Source organism: Delphinus delphis, chromosome 1, assembly GCF_949987515.2.
Source record: "Delphinus delphis chromosome 1, mDelDel1.2, whole genome shotgun sequence".
In the NCBI taxonomy this organism is placed as follows: Eukaryota; Metazoa; Chordata; class Mammalia; order Artiodactyla; family Delphinidae; genus Delphinus; species Delphinus delphis.
The window spans coordinates 83,130,272-83,150,255 of NC_082683.1; the positions used below are offsets into that span (position 1 = coordinate 83,130,272).

The 19,984-nt window shown below is 40.2% G+C and overlaps 1 protein-coding gene and 1 non-coding gene across 7 annotated transcripts in view; one reads left to right on the plus strand and one right to left on the minus strand.

Annotated features, from left to right (window-relative positions):
• ALG14 (ALG14 UDP-N-acetylglucosaminyltransferase subunit) overlaps positions 1-19,984 on the minus strand; it is a 106,079-nt gene that overhangs the window by 23,985 nt on the left and 62,110 nt on the right. Inside the window, exon 4 of one of the 6 annotated variants that reach the window (XM_060025971.1) lies at positions 5,080-5,176. The exons of the other annotated variants lie outside the window; for them this stretch is intronic. Coding sequence (XP_059881954.1) covers positions 5,144-5,176 — 33 coding nt within the window. The 3' untranslated portion in view covers positions 5,080-5,143. Of the gene's footprint in view, positions 1-5,079; positions 5,177-19,984 lie in introns of those variants that run through there. 6 annotated transcript variants of the gene reach the window in all.
• On the plus strand, positions 19,369-19,441 carry TRNAW-CCA (transfer RNA tryptophan (anticodon CCA)). Its single transcript has one exon. It is a non-coding gene; the product is annotated as a tRNA-Trp (tRNA).

Sequence of the window (19,984 nt, forward strand, 5' to 3'; positions counted from 1 at the left end):
CTACCCCCACTGGCTGTCTAACCCCATTCAGCCTCCCCCGCCTGACCCACTGCGGTTTGAGTCTTTGAAACAGAGAGCCGGGTGCGGAAACAAGACTAGGCTCCCTCTGGTCTGGGGAAATGTTGGCAATGGGAATTCTGGAGGGGAACTGGAGCCAGACACTCACACATGTTACAGATGCTAACTTTAAATTTGATGTTAATTATAATCAAGTATGTTTAAAATCCATGTTGTAATTCTAATAACTACCACTAACCCATCATTCTGCGTGGTCTCATCTGTATGACCCTATTAGGAAATTTATTCATAAATTCAATAGTTATGTCCCGGGACTTCCCTGGTGGCGCAGTGGTTGGGAATCCGGCCTGCCAGTGCAGGAGACACAGGTTCGAGCCTGGTCTGGGAAGATCCCACATGCCGTGGAGCAACTAAGCCCGGGTGCCACAACTACTGAGCCTGTGCTCTAGAGCCCATGAGCCACAACTACTGAAGCCCGCACGCCTAGAGCCCATGTTCCGCAACAAAGACAAGCCTCTGCAATGAGAAGCCCGCGCACTGCAATAAATAAGTAAATAAATAAATAAGCTCACAACTCAGCCAATGAAAAGCCACTCTTCTTCCAACTCCTCCGATGGACTCTGTTTACTATCGCCCTTCCAGCTTCCTTTTCCCCTCTTTAAAAGAGTTCCCCTCTCCTTGTGGCCTGGCAGCAGGGATCTGCGCATAGTTGACCATGGTTGCAGACCTTCAGATTGCAATTCTTTGCTGATCCCAAGTAAACTCATTTTTGCCGGAGAAGTAACTGGCAGTCTGTTTACGGTCAACAGGTATTATAATGATGCTTGGCATTTTTCTCAGCACTTGGGCCTGGGAAGCTGAGTAAGCAATCAGGGAGCCCACAATCTAGAAATGTGGCACTGCATTCAGCCCGTCAAGCACTTTGCACAAAACCGGCGCACAACAAAAATCTTAGGGGAGCTGGCAGAAATTGCTGATTCACTGCTGGGTCTCTCTAGTTGTGGTCAGTTTAACATAACAAAATACCTCAGAAAAAACAATGGTTTTAAACATTGCCTCTACAAATATTGAACAAAACCCTTTTATAGTATGTCATTAGTTAAAATTCCCCGCTCCAATACTGAGTCTTTAAAAACTAGGACATGGCGGGAAAAACTTTAGTCTTTAAACAGATAAGAGAAAATAGTTTTCCATTGTTTTATGTAATCACTTACAAAACTAAAATATATGTTCACCATGGGTATGCCCAATACTGCTCTGTTATGAGGGGCACAGAATGCTATGTCCAATTAATACAATCTATGGATATAAAAGGGTGAGAGAAGAACATCATGGACTGTTCTAAAGCCATAAAGTCGTTCTCCTTTCCTTCCCCTTCCACCTTGCGAAAGTATTCACTGATCTTTTCTTGTTTACTGTTTTCAGACCCTTGTTTTAAAACTGAAAAGTTCTATAACATCCTATAAAAACATACTACAAGGAGAGAGCCTGTCCCAGGGATTGAATTCTCTCTATCCCACGCAATAAAAGAACGCAATGAAAAAAACCCAAAGAAAATATAGTTCACAATACAAAAAACATCTAGCTTAGTATCCACCTAAGTACTTTTGTGAGACCTGTTGTTTGGAAAAACTGAAATAAGGCTTCATGTGCCTTATTGTGTGAATGGTTGACATAACTATGCACGAGGCAGGAGAATCTGCAACATCATGGCACTCTTGACAGTGGCCCCCCAAAGCCCCCAACACTTTGGCTTATTTCTTTTTCTGCCTTCCTTTTTCCTCCTCTCCCTTTCCCGTTAGTGGAAGGCAAATCTGTTATGCCATACCCTGCAGCTTTCACCTGCCAGAGGGCTCCTTCTCTGCTCTCTCCTGGGGGACTGGTCCAGCCCCTCTTACTGGCCAAGTTAATCTCTCTTTTGGCTCTGACTCTCTCAGGCTGGATTCCCCATGTTAACCCTCTAATCCTGCTGAGGAAGGGCCTCTGGCAGCACTGCCATTTGAATTCTTATTATTTTAACTTTAGAAAACAGCCTTCTTACCAGATACATTTCTCTCTTTCCCCCTTCTCACCCAAACCCTGCCAATTCTACTCCTAAAGCCTCTTAAATCTGGGCGCTGCTGTTGATCTCCACTACTTGGTGTGGGCCAACTCCCCTCTCACCTGGTTCACCTCCTCCCTGCTTTGCATGCCCCGCCCTCTCCTCCGTTTCACTCTCGTAGTGCTGCTACATGGCTTTCTCCTAAAATACAAATCTGACCCCGTTAGCATTTATCATCAGTGGCTTCCTGCTGCCCTCAAAATAAAGTCCAAATACCCTGAATTAAAAATTCTTCCCGGGGCTTCCCTGGTGGCGCAGTGGTTGAGAGTCCGCCTGCCGATGCAGGGGACACGGGTTGGTGCCCCGGTCCGGGAGGATCCCACATGCCGCGGAGTGGCTGGGCCTGTGAGCCATGGCCGCTGAGCCTGTGCGTCCGGAGCCTGTGCTCCGCAACGGGAGGGGCCACAACAGTGAGAGGCCCGCGTACCGCAAAAAAAAAAAAAAAAAAAAAAAAAAAAGTTTTTCCCTAAAACTCACTATCTGTACTGTTTTCCTTCATCGTTGTGGTTTCAAGGCTCACCTGCAGTATTTTCTATGGTAATAGAGAAACTCATGAATATCGTTTAAGTTAATATAATAATAAATGTGAGGAATCAAGACATACATTTCTCATGTAATAATATACCTGTTTGTAGCCATGTATTGTACTTTGGTGACCCTTCAGGAACAAGTAGTTTTGTAGTTCTAAAGTAGACTTAATTATCCAAAATGCTTGCTTTGTCCAAATTAATGAGTTGTGTAACACATATGCCAGGGTTAGAAAAGATCTGGCCAGTGTGCTTACTGGAAATCAAAAGCTTTAGGACCAGTATTCCTTCATTTTTTTTTTTTTTTTTTTTAAGCAGTAGTGAGGAGGGGGAAAATGACCAAACCGGGGTTCAAAAAGAGAAGACAGAGGGCAACAAAGACATATCAAGCCACTGAATGACTAATTCTACTTTAGGCTGGTCCTGGTCAAAGAATGACAGCTAACAAGTACTCATATTCTTTGTGAACAGTATCTCATTTCATCTTAGTCTCCACAGCCACAATAAGAGATGGGTAAGATTATTCATATTTTATAGGTGAGGAAATAGACCGGTGATATTTATTTTGTCTCCTATGGTAATCGCTGGTTAAGTATACCACTTAGAGTTTTAAGGGCAAATACTCAACCTTCCTGTTTCCCTGGAAGGAAGGAAGTTTCCAGGTCCCAGGAAGGAGGAGTGAAGTTTCTGCTCGGTCTTCTCACTCAGCCCTTCCCTGGGGGGAGGAGTGGCCTACCCATCAGTGACTAGGTTAGGAGAACAGCTGAGGATGCACAGCTCAGCCAGGCCCCCCGGGCTTTTTTCACTCTCTTCTTTTCAGCTTGTCTGTCTTCAACATCTATCCTCTATACCTGGCTTGTGTGCTAAGTAGAGAGGCGGGCCTGTGGCCTAATTTAGCAGAGACGGAAACCCATGGTGGCTGCATATATCAGCCACATCCTCCAATCTGGCTTTCATCAGTTGATAAAGCTAATATTTTGATTTCTACTGTCTTATTTCTCAATTGGTTGAGAATATAAGAGAGGAAGACAGAGGGCTATTAATTGGCTCCCGAAAAGCCAAATACAGGCACATAAGAGGCACTCAATAAATATCTGTTAAATGAATGAATGAATCTGTCCAAGGCCACAAAGCTAAAAAACCACAGAGACTTGAATCTATGTCTGACAGAAGAGCCCATGGTTTTCTAAAATTCCCACTTCCGTGCTTCTTGTAGAGTGTTCTATTTCCAGGCTTCAATTCATGCTTCAGCATGGCTGCCAGGAAACTGGAAACAAAGGCTGGTGTAGGCATTAACTACCTTAAAAACACATGTCTGCCTAAGAACTTAGCTGATAATCTGTCTACAGCAGTGACTAGGGACGAGTTCAGCCTGTCTGCCTGTTGTCCGCTGTACTGACTGAGCCCTCAGGTACATGAAGAGGGACCTGGAGGATGACAGAAGCAGTGCAGGTGGCACCAGCAGTGCATGTAACAGACCAGGGAGGAGAAAGGCAGGCAGCCAAGCATGAAGCAGGATGTGCACAAAAGGGGCAGGGCAAGGGCCTGGGGACCAAGGGGAGAATGAGGCCCAGAGGGATTTCAGGGAATGGAGGATGGGAAGGAGGCAGGGGAAGGAAGAATGAACAGAAAAATCCCAGGAGAACAAAAGGCCATAGAGACAGGAAATAAAAGTATGTCCAAACAAAGAGCATAAAGTGGAGGCAGATAAAAGGACGAGAGTAAATCACTAGCTATGAAAACAGCCACAAACTGATTTTCCATTTCATGTCAAGATGATGAAAAGTGAGGGCTGTCCTGTGTGCCAGCAGCCTTCAGGAACTAAGAAATAAAACACCCAGGTTGAAAATAGTTTGGGGAGCCAGAGGATGACAAGATTCCTCCTGCAGGCAAAAGTGAAATTAAAGGAATGACCGCATCTTCTACCCCTTTTCCCCACCGATCCCCCTCCAGTCACAAAAGAGGGAGGAGCTGCTTGGCGGACAACCACGTATGACCTCAGCGGGGACCCTGTTCTGACTGAGCTAATATAGTTGCTTTTTAAGAGAATCTGGTAGAACTCAGGATTGTGTGTTCACAAACACCATATAAAAAACAGGGTCATTGCTGCCTTCCAAGCAGTTTTTTTCAGTCCGTTTAAAGGCCGGACTTCGTCTTTTTTTCCCCTCACTAGAGCAGCACACAAAGAATTCTCTGACACACTGCACCCACTGCAGATGAAAGTGCTTAAGTGTGAGTGAAAGCAACAATGTTTAGAGTGACATTTACTAGCTGCAAACAGTGAAATCAGAGAGCTCCAGTTCATGGAGATTAAATGTCAGGATTGAAAACATTTAGCAGAGTATTAGCTATGGAAGTTTTTAAAATTTAGGATTTGGTTTTACACTGCAAACAGCACTTAAAAGTTTTTAAAACAAACAACTGAGTCATAAGCTGAATAAGAATATATATTTTGTACTGAAGATGAGACAAGTGTAGGACAGTCACAGAGTTTGGCTCAACAATGCCAGAGGTGCTCGCTGATCTTCACCTGTTCAGATGAATAAGAGACAAGTGACAATCCCCACACTTCATGTTTTGGAAAATGCAAGTCAAAATCCAGAAAACAGTAGTTTCTAGGCACATAATTTTCCACACTGGGCATGGACTTTACAAGCCCAAGCGTTTTTACATTACTGTTTCAGAATGAATGCTTTTTAATGAACCTATAAAAAGTCAGAGCAGAAAACAGATCCCCTTTTTCTTTTAAGAATATTTTCCATGGATAAATTTATGCATGATAAAATTGGCTATATGTGCCAAATATAACATCCGTTTGAACACGACTAAACAATAAAATCTCCAAATCTGACAATATCAGCAGTCCGTCCTTCCTTCATTCAAAAGAGCTGGTAAAGCACCCTCTCTATTTTGCTTCTTATGAGGTGCTGGACAGATACAAAGCCAATGAAAATGATTAACATTTCAAGCTTTGTTCTAAACACTTTATAAGCAGTATATTATCCCCATTTTACAGATAAGAAAACTGGGGCTTCCAGAGGTTAAGGACTTTGCCCAAGACCATAGGATCGCCAAGTCATGTAGGATTCAAACTCTAGCCACTGACTCCAAAGCCTGAGCAACTAACTTCTATTCAAGGAACTCTCAGTCTGGCAGAAAGCACAGGCACGTGAACAAATAAAGGTTAACGCAAGAATATGACACAACCAAGATATGAACAGAGACGCAGAGTGAGTAATTCTGTCTCAGGTCTGGGACCCAAGGAGGAGACATTTAAGCTGGGTCTTGATGTATGAGGAGGAGTTTTTCAAGGTGAAAAAGGTAACAGTTTCTCTAGGCATAGGGAACTACACTACCCAAACATGGAGGGCTTGGCATGTCGATGGAATGTTCAGAGTTCACGGTATATTTGAAGGGGGGCGACCATGGAGGCCAGCAAACAAGCATATTATAATAGTCTGGATGAAGATATAAAGGAAGGTTGGAGCAGGGGAAACAGAGGATGCTGTTGTTTGGACAGCAGAAGTGATGGCCTGTGACCCACTGGATGTGCACAGTGAGGGAGATGAATCCATAGTGTCTAGCTTTTTAAGTCTACTGTAAAGACTGAGAATAAAGGAAGTAAGACAGATTGAGGAGCGGGTTAGAGAAGAGGAAGATGATACCTTGTTTAGTTTTAGAAAAGCTGAGTTACAGATACTTGAGGGATATCTAGGCATCCTCTCTACTACGCTCTCTACTTTAATAAACACTGCGAGTCTCTTGTACCAAGTACTAAGGAAGTTAAAAGAGAACAAAACTGGGGCTTGCCTTTTCAGAGTTCATGTACTGTATAGTCTGGCTCTCAATGGTGGTAATATATTAGGGAATTAACAAGATCATTTCTGGTTGTTACAGTGACTGAGGGGTGTTACTTGCGCTTAGTGGACAGGTGCCAGTGATACAGATATTCTGCAATATTTAGTCTGCTTCATACAACAAAGCACTATCCTGTATCTCACTGGTCATCCATACGGGTGATAATCCATTTACAATTATCTGAGCTTAGAACCTAATTCTGTTTGACAAAGAAAAACAAAAATTGTTCTGCCTGTTTTACATATACACTGAATTTTTCCGAATAGAACCACCATGGAAACTGAAGGAACACTGTTGTACTTTGTTTTGTTTGGACTTTTACCAAGAGTGTTCACTACTTAAGAAAATTACATCAGGAGTTGGGGGAGATGAAAAAGTTCTGGACATGGAAGGTGGTGACAGTTACACAACAATGTGAATGTACTTAATGCCATAGAACTGTACACTTAAAAGTGATGAAAATGATATACTTTATGTTACATATATTAAAATAAAGTAATTTATAAATTGAAAAAAATTAAAAAGAAAAAGAATATTACATCATGGGCAGCAAACCTACTCATAGTTTTTGAAAAGTTACCCATGCAATGTGCCTATACCAGTCTGCATTGTAGCTGCCCTAATCGTGCTACTCCCACATTCTAAATATCTACTTTACTGTGTCTCCTGGTGTGGTCATACCTGGAGATACTGTAAAACATGTAATTTGATTACAAATTACTTTCTTTTTCTTTCTACCTTTAATTGCAACTAGGGCATTATATTGTATTTTTGAAATTATGTGCTGCGTAGGTGGGTTATATTAACTATGAATTTCATTTCAGGATAGGGAAGGGTGTGTTATATTTGTTATAAAAAGAATACATCAGTTTGAAAGGGTTGAGAATCACTAGTGAGAGAGACATATATAAACGGAACTAAAGTACAAGGAAAACCATGGCAGCACCTCAGAGAGCTAAAAGTACAAAGGAAGAACAGGGGAAGAGATGTAACTGGCCATGTAGGGTCTGGGAAGGCCCATGGAGTAGGTATGATGTGAGCAGGTGCTGACTGACATCCTCTGTTAGAATAATTCCAGAGAGATGGGGCTTGGTATCTGCCTCCAATGATGTCCATTCCTTCTGCCATGGCGTTGATTTTTATCAAGTTCTTTTCGATGTTCTTCCTGTATCTCCCCCTCAGTGGCCCTCGTTCTGGGAGGCTCCAGTGGGCAGAGCATGATGAATCCCTAGCCTACGCAGCATCTCTGCCAGAATCTGAAAACTGTGGTCTCTGTAATACTCTCTGGTTAATCTTCTCTTCTTTCGGCTAAATCTCCCTGCTTCCTCCAACTGTTTCTCATATAACTTGGTTTCATGTTCCCTTACTATCTGGGTCATTTTCCTCTGAACATGCTCCAATCTGTCAGTGGCCCTTTAAAAGTGTGGTGCCTAGAACTGTATGTGGTTTCCAGCACTGAAATATATAACTGTATTTCCTAATATCCCCCCAAAAGGGGAAAATGTTACTGCTCCAAACAGTGAGATCAGGATGGGGGAGGGAACAGGGGAGATCTGTCTTAATAATCATTGTATTTCCAGTATTGAAAATTTTTCCTTTTTTGTTTAAACAAGTTAAATCTGAATTTTTAATAGTCACAAATAGAGTTCTGATCTCAAAAAGCTTTCTTTTTCTTCCTAGTTTGTTTTTGTTTTGAGGATACAATGAAAATGTGGGTTTGGCTAATAAACACTAACAATTATTTTTATTTGCCAATAGCATCTGTTTACCACCATCTTATAGTCATTTCTTGTCTGCCAATGTCCCAGGTCAATCTAACCAAGACTGGCAAGTGTGCCACCCTTTCCAGGGGCTTGGCCTGTAAACTGGAATTAGTATTTCTGCATTAAGCATGGACCTGGTGTGTGTGGAAAGCCCCTGCATTCCTGTGTGTCTAGTGAACGTCAGCTTGAGCCCCATCATGCATAATTCCATCTAGGCTCCTGATTTTTCATCCCATTTTGGTCTGAGACTGAAACCTTGCAATAACTTGACTGGCTCTTACCAACATTCTGTCCCCTCGGACTGAAACAGTACCAGCTCATCTCTTCATTCTAGATGCTAAGGACTCTTGAACCACAGTGACACCATCCACTGGTCTGAATCTTTGGAAGTTACAGCAGAACTCTGCAGAAGAACATCACTCTGACATAAATGCCAGCTTGCTATCCACCCTGAATGCAAAGCCTTCAACTAACTGACCAACAAACAGGGGACAGGTTAGCCTCAGAAGTTTAAGCACTTTATGTCACATCTGCTGGCTGCCCAAGTCCCAATACACTTTTGCTGCTGAAAAGACCAGCTCAAAGGTGAACTACGTGAGAGCTGGGTTATTTGTCTGTTTTGTTAGTTAATGTACCCCAAGCCCTCGGAACAGTGTTTAGCATATAACAGCTGCTCGACAGATATTTGTTGAATGAATTAATGAAATGACCTGGTATGGCAGATATCTATCTTTGTTTTGCCCAGTATTCTCTTCTTTTGAGAACCGCTTCTTGATCGTGCTGCCAATCATGAGACTGAACAAGCTAGCAAATGGTGTTACGAGTCTGGAGCTTATTAGTCTACATACGTCCCTAGCCCCTAGATTCCCTACAGTTCAAGCAGGTATCTGCACTCCTTCTTACTTCTGGAGAATCCGAGGCACAACGTCAGGAGGTTTGATGAATGTGAGTGGTACATTTTGCAGTTAGATCATTCAGAGGCTAAACTTTATGTGAATGTCAATCACAAAACCCAAGACAATAGGACAAAATGAATCTCTAAGCTTATGCTTCTAATATTATTGATCTTCGTAACTAATCAAATACTAGTGTCATAATTTATCTTATTCACATTCAAATAAATTTGAGATGAAACTTTTTCAAACTTCTAATGACGGATGAAATACAGTTTTTATAATGTCAGCTTTACCATGATAATGCTATTTAAGGTTTCTCAGAAAAAAATTAATCTGTGAAATATGGAAAAGATATATATTGGATTAAAATGATCCAATAAGTGGGGGGTGGGAAGGAGAGCAATAGTTGGATAAGGCTTTTTAAAAATTGTGGTAAAATACACGTAACAAAATTTACCCTTTTAACCATTTTTAAGTGTACAATTCAGCATCATTAAGAACATTTGTAGTGTGTGCAACCATCGCAACTAACCATCTCTAGAACCTTTTCATCATATCAAACAGAAACTCTGTACCCAATAAATAATAACTTCCCACTATCCCCTCCTCCCAGGCCCTGGTAATCTCTATTCTACTCTTTATGAATTTGCCTATTCTAGGTACGTCATATAACTGGAATTAAACAATATTTGTCTTTTTTTTTGGTCTGGCTTATTTCATTTAGCATAATGTTTTCAAGTATAGATGTTGTAGCATGTATCAGAATTTCATTCCTTTTTATGGCTGAATAATATTCCATTGTATGTATATACCACATTGTGTTATCTATTCATCTGTTGATGGACACTAGGGTTGTTTTCCCCTTTTGGCTAGTGTGCTATGAGCACTGGTGTACAAGTATCTGTTTGAGTCCCTGATTTCAATCATTTTGGGTAAACCTAGGAGTGAAATTGGTGGATCATATGGTAATTCTATGTTTAACTTTCTGAGGAACCTACGTAAGGGTTTTAAAGATAACTTATAAAATTAAAAAAATTATTAATTTAGGAACTATATTCTGCAATAAGAAAGTTATTCCTCACTTGATACTTCACATATCATTACTGGAGACAGAAAGACTGCTGTAGTAAATAGAACAGAGGATACATCATTTCCTTGTAGTGAAGGAGGAGTTTCCAAATAACTATAGATCCCCAAGAAGGTAATACATGACAATAACTGCAACTTGCTAAAATGTAAACACCAGGATTTTCACAAACACAAAATACAGTCTTCTTTAGAAAGCTCAAACTTTCATTCAGAAATAAAGAAAGAATGAATCCCACTATGTAATCATACACCTGTAGTCTCTGTATGCAAAATAATTGATCAGTTTGCTTCTAAAGTGTAAGGGTTATGAAAGACTAGGAAAGACTGGAGAAATGTCAGAGATTAGAAGAGACGATGGAGATCTGGTAAGTAACCAGGATTGGAATCTCGGATTGGATCTTGAACAGAAAAAGTATGATGACGGAAAAACTCGCGAAATCCAAATAAAGGCTGTAATTTAGTTAATAGTTATTATACCAGTGTTAATATCTTGGTCTTGATAACTGTACTATAGTTATGTAAGATATTAATTCCAGTGAAAGCTGGATGAATGATATACAGGAATTCTCTACTATTTTTGCAACTTTTGTGTAAGTTTAAAATGATTGCAAAATAAAAAGCATTCCATATTTTAAAGAAATTATGCCATTTCTCTACAATCTCTTTCAGAGGATAGAACTGGAGGGAATACTCCCTAACTCATTCCACAAGGCCAGAATTTCCCTAGTTCCAAAACCAGACAAAGACTTTACAAGAAAACTATAGACCAATATCTCTCACGAACACAGATGCAAAAATCCTCAACAAAATATTAGCAAATTGAATCCAACAGTGTTTGAAAATAATTATACACCACAATCAAGTGGGATTTATTCCATGTATGCAAGTCTGGTTCGACATTTGAAAATCAGTTCATGTAATCTATCACAACAACAGGCTAAAGAAGAAAAATCGCATGATCATATTAATGGATGGAGAAAAGAAGCATTTGATAAAATCCAAATCCATTCATGATTAAAAAAAACTCTTAGTAAACTAGGAATAGAGGGGGAACTTCCTCAATTTGATAAAAAATATCTACAAAAAACCTACAGCTAACATTATACTTAATGGTGAGAAACTAGGAGCTTTTCCACTAAGATCAGAAACAAGGCAGGGATGTCCCCTTTCATCACTCCTTTTCAACATTATACTATAAAGTCCTAGCTAATGTAACGGGATAAGAAAAGGAAATAAAAGGTGTACTAATTGGGAAGGAAGAAGTAAAACCGTCTTTGTTGGCAGATGGCATGATCTGGAAGAAATGACCAAAAAATTCCTAGAATTAATAAGTGATTATAGCAAGGTTATAGGATATAAGGTTGATACACAAAAGCCAATCACTTTTCTATTGGACAATTGGAATTTTAAATTAAAAACACATAACCATTTACAACAGCACCCCAAACAATGAAATACTTAGATATAAATCTAACAAAATATGTATAAGATCTATATGAGGAAAACTATAAAACTCTGAAAAACAGGATCAAATAAGAATGAAATATATACTCCATGTTCATGGATAGGAAGACTCAGTATTACCAAGATGTCATTTCTTCCCAATTTGATCTATAGGTTCAATACAATCTTAGTCAAATTCCCAACAAATTATCAATATTTTGTGGATATCAATAAACTAATTTTAAAGTTTATATGGAGAGGCAAAAGACACAGAACAGACAACATAATATTGAAGAAGAAACAAGTTAGTGGACTGACACTACCTGACTTCAATAAGTACGTACTGACTTTGTACTTACAATAAAGCTATAGTATCAAGACAGTGTGGTATTGGTGAAAGAAGAGACAAGTATGTCAAAAGAACAGAATAGAGAGCCAGAAATAAAGCCACATAAATACTGATATTTGACAACAGAGTGAAGGCAACACAATGGAACAATGACAGTCTTTTCAACAAATGATGCTGGAAAAACTGGACATCTACATGCAAAAAAAAAAAGGGAGAGAATCTAGACACAGATCTTACACCCTGCACAAAAACTAACTCAAAATGGATCATAGACCTAAACGTAAAATGCAAAACCATGAAATTCCTAGAACATAACACAGAAACTCTATACAACCTTTGGTTTGGCACTGACTTTTTAGATATAATACCAAAGGCACAATCCATGAAAGAAACAACTGAAAAGTTGGACTTCATTAAAATAAAAAACTTCTATTCTTTAAAAGACATTATCAAGAAAATGAAGACAAGCCACAGACTGGGAAAAAATATTTGCAAAAGATATATCTGATAAAGGACTGTTATCCTAAATATACAAAGAACTTTTAAAGCTCAACAATGAGAAAACGAATAAACCGACTAAGAAACGGGCCAAAGATCTTTACAGACACTTCATCAAAGAAGACACACAGATAGCAAATAAGCAGGTGAAAAGATTTTCCACATCATATGTCATTAGAGAAATGCAAATTAAAACAATGAGAGACCAGTACAAACCCATAAGAATGGCCAAAATCCAGAACGCTGACAACATCAAATGCTGATGAAGATGTGGAGCAACAGGGACCCTCATTCATTGTTGGTGGGAATGCAAAATGGTCCAGCCGCTTTGGAAGGCAGTTTGGCAGTTTCTCAGATAATTAAACATACTCTTACCATATGACCCAGTAACTGTGCTTCTTGGAATTTACCCAAGGGATTAAAAATTTACGTATACGCAAAAACCTGTACACAGATGTTTATAGCAGCTTTATTCACAACTGCCAAAACTTGAAAGCAACCAAGGTATCCTTCAGCAGGTGAATGGATAACTAAACTGTGGTACAACCAGACAATGGAATATTATTCAGCACTAAAAAGAAATGAGTTATCAAGCCATGGAAAGACATGGAAGAAACTTAACTGCATATTACCACCTGAAAGAAGTCAATCTGAAAAGGCTACATACTGTATGATTGCAACTATATGACATTCTGGAAAAGGCAAAACTATAAAGATAGTAAAAAAAAAAATTCAGTGATTGTCAGGAGCTGGGGCAGTGAGGAATGAATAAGCAAAGCACAGAGTATGTTTAAGGCAGTGAAACTACACTGCATGATAATATAATGGCAGATACATGTCATTATATATTTGTAAAATATATAATGTGTAACACCAAGAGTGAAGAATAATATAAATATCAGCACTTTGGGTGAAAATGAGGTGTCGATGTAGGTTTATCAATTGTAACAAATGTACCACTCTGGTGAGGGACGGTGATGACGGGGGAGGCTATGCATCTGTGGGGGCAGAGGGTAAATGGGAAATCTCTGTGCCTTCTGCTGAATTTTGCTGTAAACCTAACACTGCTCTAAAAAATAAAATCTACTTAAAAAAAAAGTGAGAGAAAGAAACAACAAGCTACAGTATACTGATATTTCTATCAGCCATGTGACTACTCATTTGTGTATTATGGATTTAGAAAATACCACAAGAATGAGTTAGTTCTTTTTGCCATTCCTAAGTTCTACAAAGAAAAGAAAGTTCTTATTGACTGGAAGGGAAAAATATATCACCATATCCTTCCATATTTAGAGAAAAGTTCTACAAATTTGGAAGAGAAAATTCCAACAGGGCCTAGCAGAAACATAAACAAGCAACATGCTTCATTATATAAACAAAGAAATTGAATAAAGTCAGAGGAATTGTTCTTATCATAAACTTAGAATACTGTGTGGCCAGAGGGCCACACTATGATCAGAAAGCCAACTCAGAAAAGAATGAGGCGTATAAAAAAATAAATAAAGTTCAAAAAAAAGAAAAGAATGAGGAATGGGGGGTGCATCTAAATTAGCCTAGGGCTTCCCTGGTGGTGCAGTGGTTGAGAGTCCGCCTGCCGATGCAGGGGACACGGGTTCGTGCCCCGGTCCGGGAAGATCCCACATGCCGCGGAGCGGCTGGGCCCGTGAGCCATGGCCGCTGAGCCTGCGCGTCCGGAGCCTGTGCTCCGCAACGGGAGAGGCCACAACGGTGAGAGGCCCGCGTACCGCAAAATGAATAAATAAATAAATAAATTAGCCTAGAAACCTAAAGATACTAATTACTTCCATATAAAACAGGATTAAGATTCTTTATTATTCCTTATTATTGAAATTCAAAAACTAAATTTGATCATCGTTTTAGTCTTCACTTCTAATGAGTAAAAGTGATAAAAAGTTTGGGGGAGAATGGATACATGTATATTTATGGCTGAGTCCCTTTGCTGTGCACCTGAAACTATCACAACATTGTTAATCGGCTATACTCCACTATACAATAAAAAGTTTTTAAAAAAAGTGAATTTTAATTATTATTTCATCATATGAACTTCCATGTAAACATGGTTTGGATCTTTTGGTGAATGTCATGGTAATCCAAAATCTCTAGTTTAGGGAAATACTATACCATCCAACTTGGTGAGAAGTATAGCTGGAATTAAACTTATATCAACTATTTTCCAGTTGTATTGTCTTATTAGAGAAAGCTACCAAGTTATTATAGTAGAGCCCAGTAAGATTTTGCTGCTCATTAAGTAATAATGAGTCCTCCACATTTGTTACTAAAAAAATACAAATGCCAGATTCGGTGGTCACCAAGGCTATGCTGACAGCGTTAGGGCAAGTTCTGAGGTACCTCTAATCAGGCAATCCTCTCTGCAGGTCAGTCACACACTACATCATCATACACTGGATTTCCCCTTGAGAACATCTATACTCCAGGGCCAACAGGGCCTGTACCAGGCAGCCCTGCTTTGGTGGAATTTCCTAGTATATCAAATTAGAATCAGTGAATCAAAGACTCAAAGCTGGAAGGAACCTTAAGATCAAAAGTGACATCATAGGAAAAAGTATAATTTGGTAAGATATTGTCCACCTCTGTGTCTGCGCTGTTGATTAAACGAAAAATAAAACAAAAAACAATCCAGGAGAATCTTTCCCTCTCATCAAAGATATTAGTTGCCATATATTTGTAATCATAGAATTGTCTCATTTTTCCAATGCAGGATAAGTAACAGGCCATATTTGAACTTGACCAAAAACTATTGTTAATTTACAATTTATCCTAACCCTCTAATGCTTCTGATGGAAGTTTCCTGTGCATTATAATAAAAATACAGCAACCAGAACCTGGATGTTTACAGCGTTTTGCCAACAATTAAAACAAGCAATCCACCAAAGCTGCACTGGCTCTGTAGACAAAAGAAATCAAACAACTACTTCAGAGTTCCAAAACTAATTTATTGGTCTAATGAGGACTAGACTCCAACTTGGATATTCTACTGTTTCTGGTCCTCAGTAAGATAAAAGGCTTCAGCATATATTTTTAGAATTATTTTTATTTTAATAGCATGGCCTTTAAATCACTTCTCCTTAAAAATAACAAAACAAAAAACCTTCCAGCATTTCTAACTTTATGATTCTCCAATTAAATTATGAAACTTGATTATGAAACAACAGTTTAGTTTACTTTACCAACTTTTATCATTTTGTGTTTAGAATCATTCTCAGAAATCCAAATTGGCTGATTACTGAACAAGTTCTAATTACTCCCCAGAGACTGTGGGAGCGGGGCTTTTAGCATTGTTCACTGTTTGGCTGGGAAACAGGCTTCCTCTTGTAGTGCCCGATCTGTTATTGATTTAAAAACTGACCTAAAGGGCTATTTGTTTTGGGTTCTTTGAAGTACATTTGCTGCTCCCGCCTTCTGGAACTATGCTGTCAGACATCCTGAAGCCTTATGCCATATTCTTCACTGCGTGGTTTGTGAACGACGGGATAATGGCTCATTAACGTGCTCTCACCACCAAAAGAGGGCCTGGGATTTAAAACACCTCCGAATAATCACACTGGTGTTTCTGTCTTGAACCTTGAGGCCGTCAGTGCAGATCCCAGTTCACATGATCCCTCCTTCCTAATCCTGGACTTGGGGCAGTGCCTGCTTCCTAAATTATATACTCTTCTGAGCATGAATGCCACCCATTTCTCATGGTCACCTCTTTCTTCCGTGGTGCCCAGCTCAGGTCTCAGCTCACAGCAGTTATTCAATGTAAAATAATAACACCACTGTAAATAATTTATTTATTTACAGTTATTTATAGACAAATTACAATTATTTGTAAATTTATTTACAGATAATTTTTTATTTGTAAATAAGTTTATAAAATAATAACAAATTCAGGAATAAATGACTTCAAAGGATAGAGATTCAGATTATAACCAGTAAAAAAATCTTGCTCTGATATCTAGGTTTTATGATCCTAAGAAGTGGCATCAGAAAGCAATTCTGCATTGATAGTTTCAGGTCCTCTTAAAAAATAAAAAGTAATTCAACGAATAACATTTTCCTTAAGAATCAAGTGGGTATTTTGGCAGAATGACAGCAGAGGAAGACCCAAGTTCCTCAGGCTTAGTTATGCTTCCCAATCCTTTTCAATATGAAGAGAGCTTTGCACAGTTTTAGACTTGCCACGGCACTCTTAGAAGAGGGGAGGTCCAAGTTCCCATGCTTTTTTTTTTTTTTTTTTTTTTTTTTTTTTTTTTTGCGGTACGCGGACCTCTCACTGCTGTGGCCTCTCCCGTTGCGAGCACAGGCTCCGGACGCGCAGGCTCAGCGGCCATGGCTCACGGGCCCAGCCGCTCCGCAGCACGTGGGAACTTCCCGGGCCGGGGCACGAACCCGTGTTCCCTGCATCGGCAGTCGGACTCTCAACCAGTGCGCCACCACGGAAGCCCCCCATGCTCTTTGATAACTAAGAGGAAGGGGCACACCTGGCTAGTGGGGAGGGAAAGAGGCACAAGAATAAAGGTGATCCAGGAGGCAGTTCAAGGGTCCCCTGAATGTCATTCACCTCTGAGTGGGACCTAAGAAGGAAAAGAGGGTGGTGGCCGAGGAGGAGATATTTAACTGGCAGAGAAGGAAGACAGTGCAGCACTCTGGGGTCAGCTGGGATCAGGAGCTGCTAGTATTTGTCACGGTGTCTTCCAGTTCCTTACAATCCAGTTACTAATCAAAGACCTCCCTAAGCACCCACACACTGCTAAGCTCCCTGGCGGATAATAATACAGCCAGAAGACTGGTTTTGGCCCTAAAAGTGCTCATAATGTAAGTTGGGGAAGGAGAAAATGAATGGAAGTGAGATGACCAGTGACAGTGAAATGTTAGTCTGAGGAGTTCACAGGTGGGAAAGATCTGGATGGACTGATAGTCCAAGACACAGCTCAGAAGAAGCTTCCAGAAATTGAGGATATGAATTGTGTAACTGAGGATCAGGCCCATGCCCACAAGCTCCTCCTTGAGAGGGGGCAGATTCAGAAGGATGTCGTTGACCGGTGGCCCAGTAGGAGAGAGAACCTGACAGACTGCTTTTAGAAAGGCTGGAGTATGTGACGAAAACACAAGAGGGCCGAGAAGGAAAGGACAGAGAAGCAAATAATCCTTGGTTGTTTTCATGCCTGAAGGGGCTCACTGTGGCATGAAAATCAACATGAAAACAGTTAGACATACCACGTCATCCAAACTGGGCACTGTGCAGACATTCCTTGGCTTAAGTTTAAAAATATTTATTAACTCCTTGTTAGCCTCTCAATTTTTGGAAGAGAATATTGAACCTGGTGATATAGGGGTGAGAAGGACCTAGGAACCTACCATGGAGGCCCCTTGTGTACATACTAGTTATATTCACATAAGACTATGAAGTAGGTTTCATGGTCTCTGTTCTACAGATGAGGAAAAGGAAGTTTATGGAGATCAAAATAGCTCACTTAAGCTTGCCCAAATATTAGAATGGCAGACCTAGATTCTGAACCTTACTATACATGCTGCCCAAGCCCATTTCCTTTGTTTCATGTAGAGAGTACACACTTGGTTGCTCTTAGAGAGGAAAGAAATCTATGTTTCATTTGTAGTGTGGTCTACAGCTGAGCCTGGAGCTGGGAGTGAGAAGAACTGGGTTTTTCATCCATGCTTTGCTATTAGTTCTAAGACTCGAGACAAGTCTTAGAACTTATTATCTTAACTTTATAAAGTTAAAAGTCTTAGAACTTTATAAAGCTAAACTTTATAAAGTTAAAGTCTTAGAACTTATTATCTAAACTTTATAAAGAGGATGTGGGATTAAATGATTGCTAAGGTATTATCTGTGTAAGTTTATGATTCTAAGAGTACAAGTGGATTCCCCACCAGGGAATGACTTAATATGACTGTTCTAATAAAAAGAGGAGGGGGAATATGAGACACGCATTGATGGCTGTATACAGAAATCCACCAGGATATAAATAATCTAATAAATAGTTCTGCCACAAGAGCAGTGGCAGCTGCTCAGGACTTTAAAAGCCAGGACTTTAAGGAGGAAGGGTTCAGGGGCGGCAGGTTTGTCTTGCCACCGTGCACAGTGAGCCCACCGCCTTCATGTGCATAGCCTGCATCTAGCCTCCCACGTGGATGAGGGCTACAAACCACCCTTTCGCACTGCTACCACCCATTTTTGTTGCTGGGAAAGGCATGAAAGCTGAACACACACATAATCCGCTCAGGGAACCTATATAAATGAAACAACCAGAGGTAAGAGAGCATGTACCCCAGACAGAGCAGTCACGACTCAGCTCTAGGTGATACCTGCCCTGCAGTCGCCTGCCCTTCCAATTTTTCAAAAAGAGCCAGAAATATGGATTTTTGTGCAACATGAAATACCTGAAACAACCATGTGGTACCAATGCCGACCAGCTATGTGAATCAGACAAAACATGTTTGTATCTACTTGTGATCCAAGATCATCAATTTGCTTCAGAATTAGCTGATAAAAAAAGAGAACGCAGGAGGCCTAGTCTTAAATATTTTAAAAAGGGCTCACTGAAGTAGACAAAGAAAAGGCATTGAGAAAGACCTTAGCCATTTTATTTGAATAAAGTCTATCAGTAATGCATAAGCTCTTACACATCTAACTCTGATAATGCTTACAACTTTTGTCAATACCCATCTGTTTCCTATAGTCAGTAGTAAGAGAGCCCTTAAAACAAAGGTGAGTGTGCTAATTCAGGGACAAAAAACTGGGAGACTTATGAAAACTTAAAATTTAGTTCTATCCGGGACTTCCCTGGTGGTCCAGTGGTTAGGACTCCATGCTCCCAATGCAGGGGGCACAGGTTCGATCCCTGGTCAGGGAACTAAGATCCCACATGCTGCACAGCACAGCCAAAAAAAAAAAAAAAGTTCTATCTCCTAAGAGACCTAAGGGAAGAAGAATTTCTGCAGCAGAAGTTGATCAAGGCAGCTGGAGAAAAGTGGAAGATAATGGGCCAAACCCCGGGGCCATCAACATGAATCCCAATGGGAGGGCAGAGGTGTAAGTGAGAAAGAGGAAGAAAGAGAAAGAAAGGTCAAAGTACGAAAAGAGACAGAAGAGAGAACGCTGCTGTATAGGGCGGGACAGTAGAAGGATAGCCAAGCTTTCGAATGCGTGTGTATGGGTGACAGGTGTTCCTTAAATAAACTATGAGGAACCCCAGAAATACTCTCAGAGCTAAGTCATCATCATAATTTAAAAAATATGTTTTGGGCATCCACTCTATCTAAGATATTATGAGGTGCAGGAGCTCCAACCAGCGCCAGTCATTCAGACACCAGGTGAGCAGGAGTTAGTGGTTTTGAATGGTAGGGAATCAATCACCTTCCCGGCAGAGGGAGTGGCCTGTTCAAAAGCAAGTGGA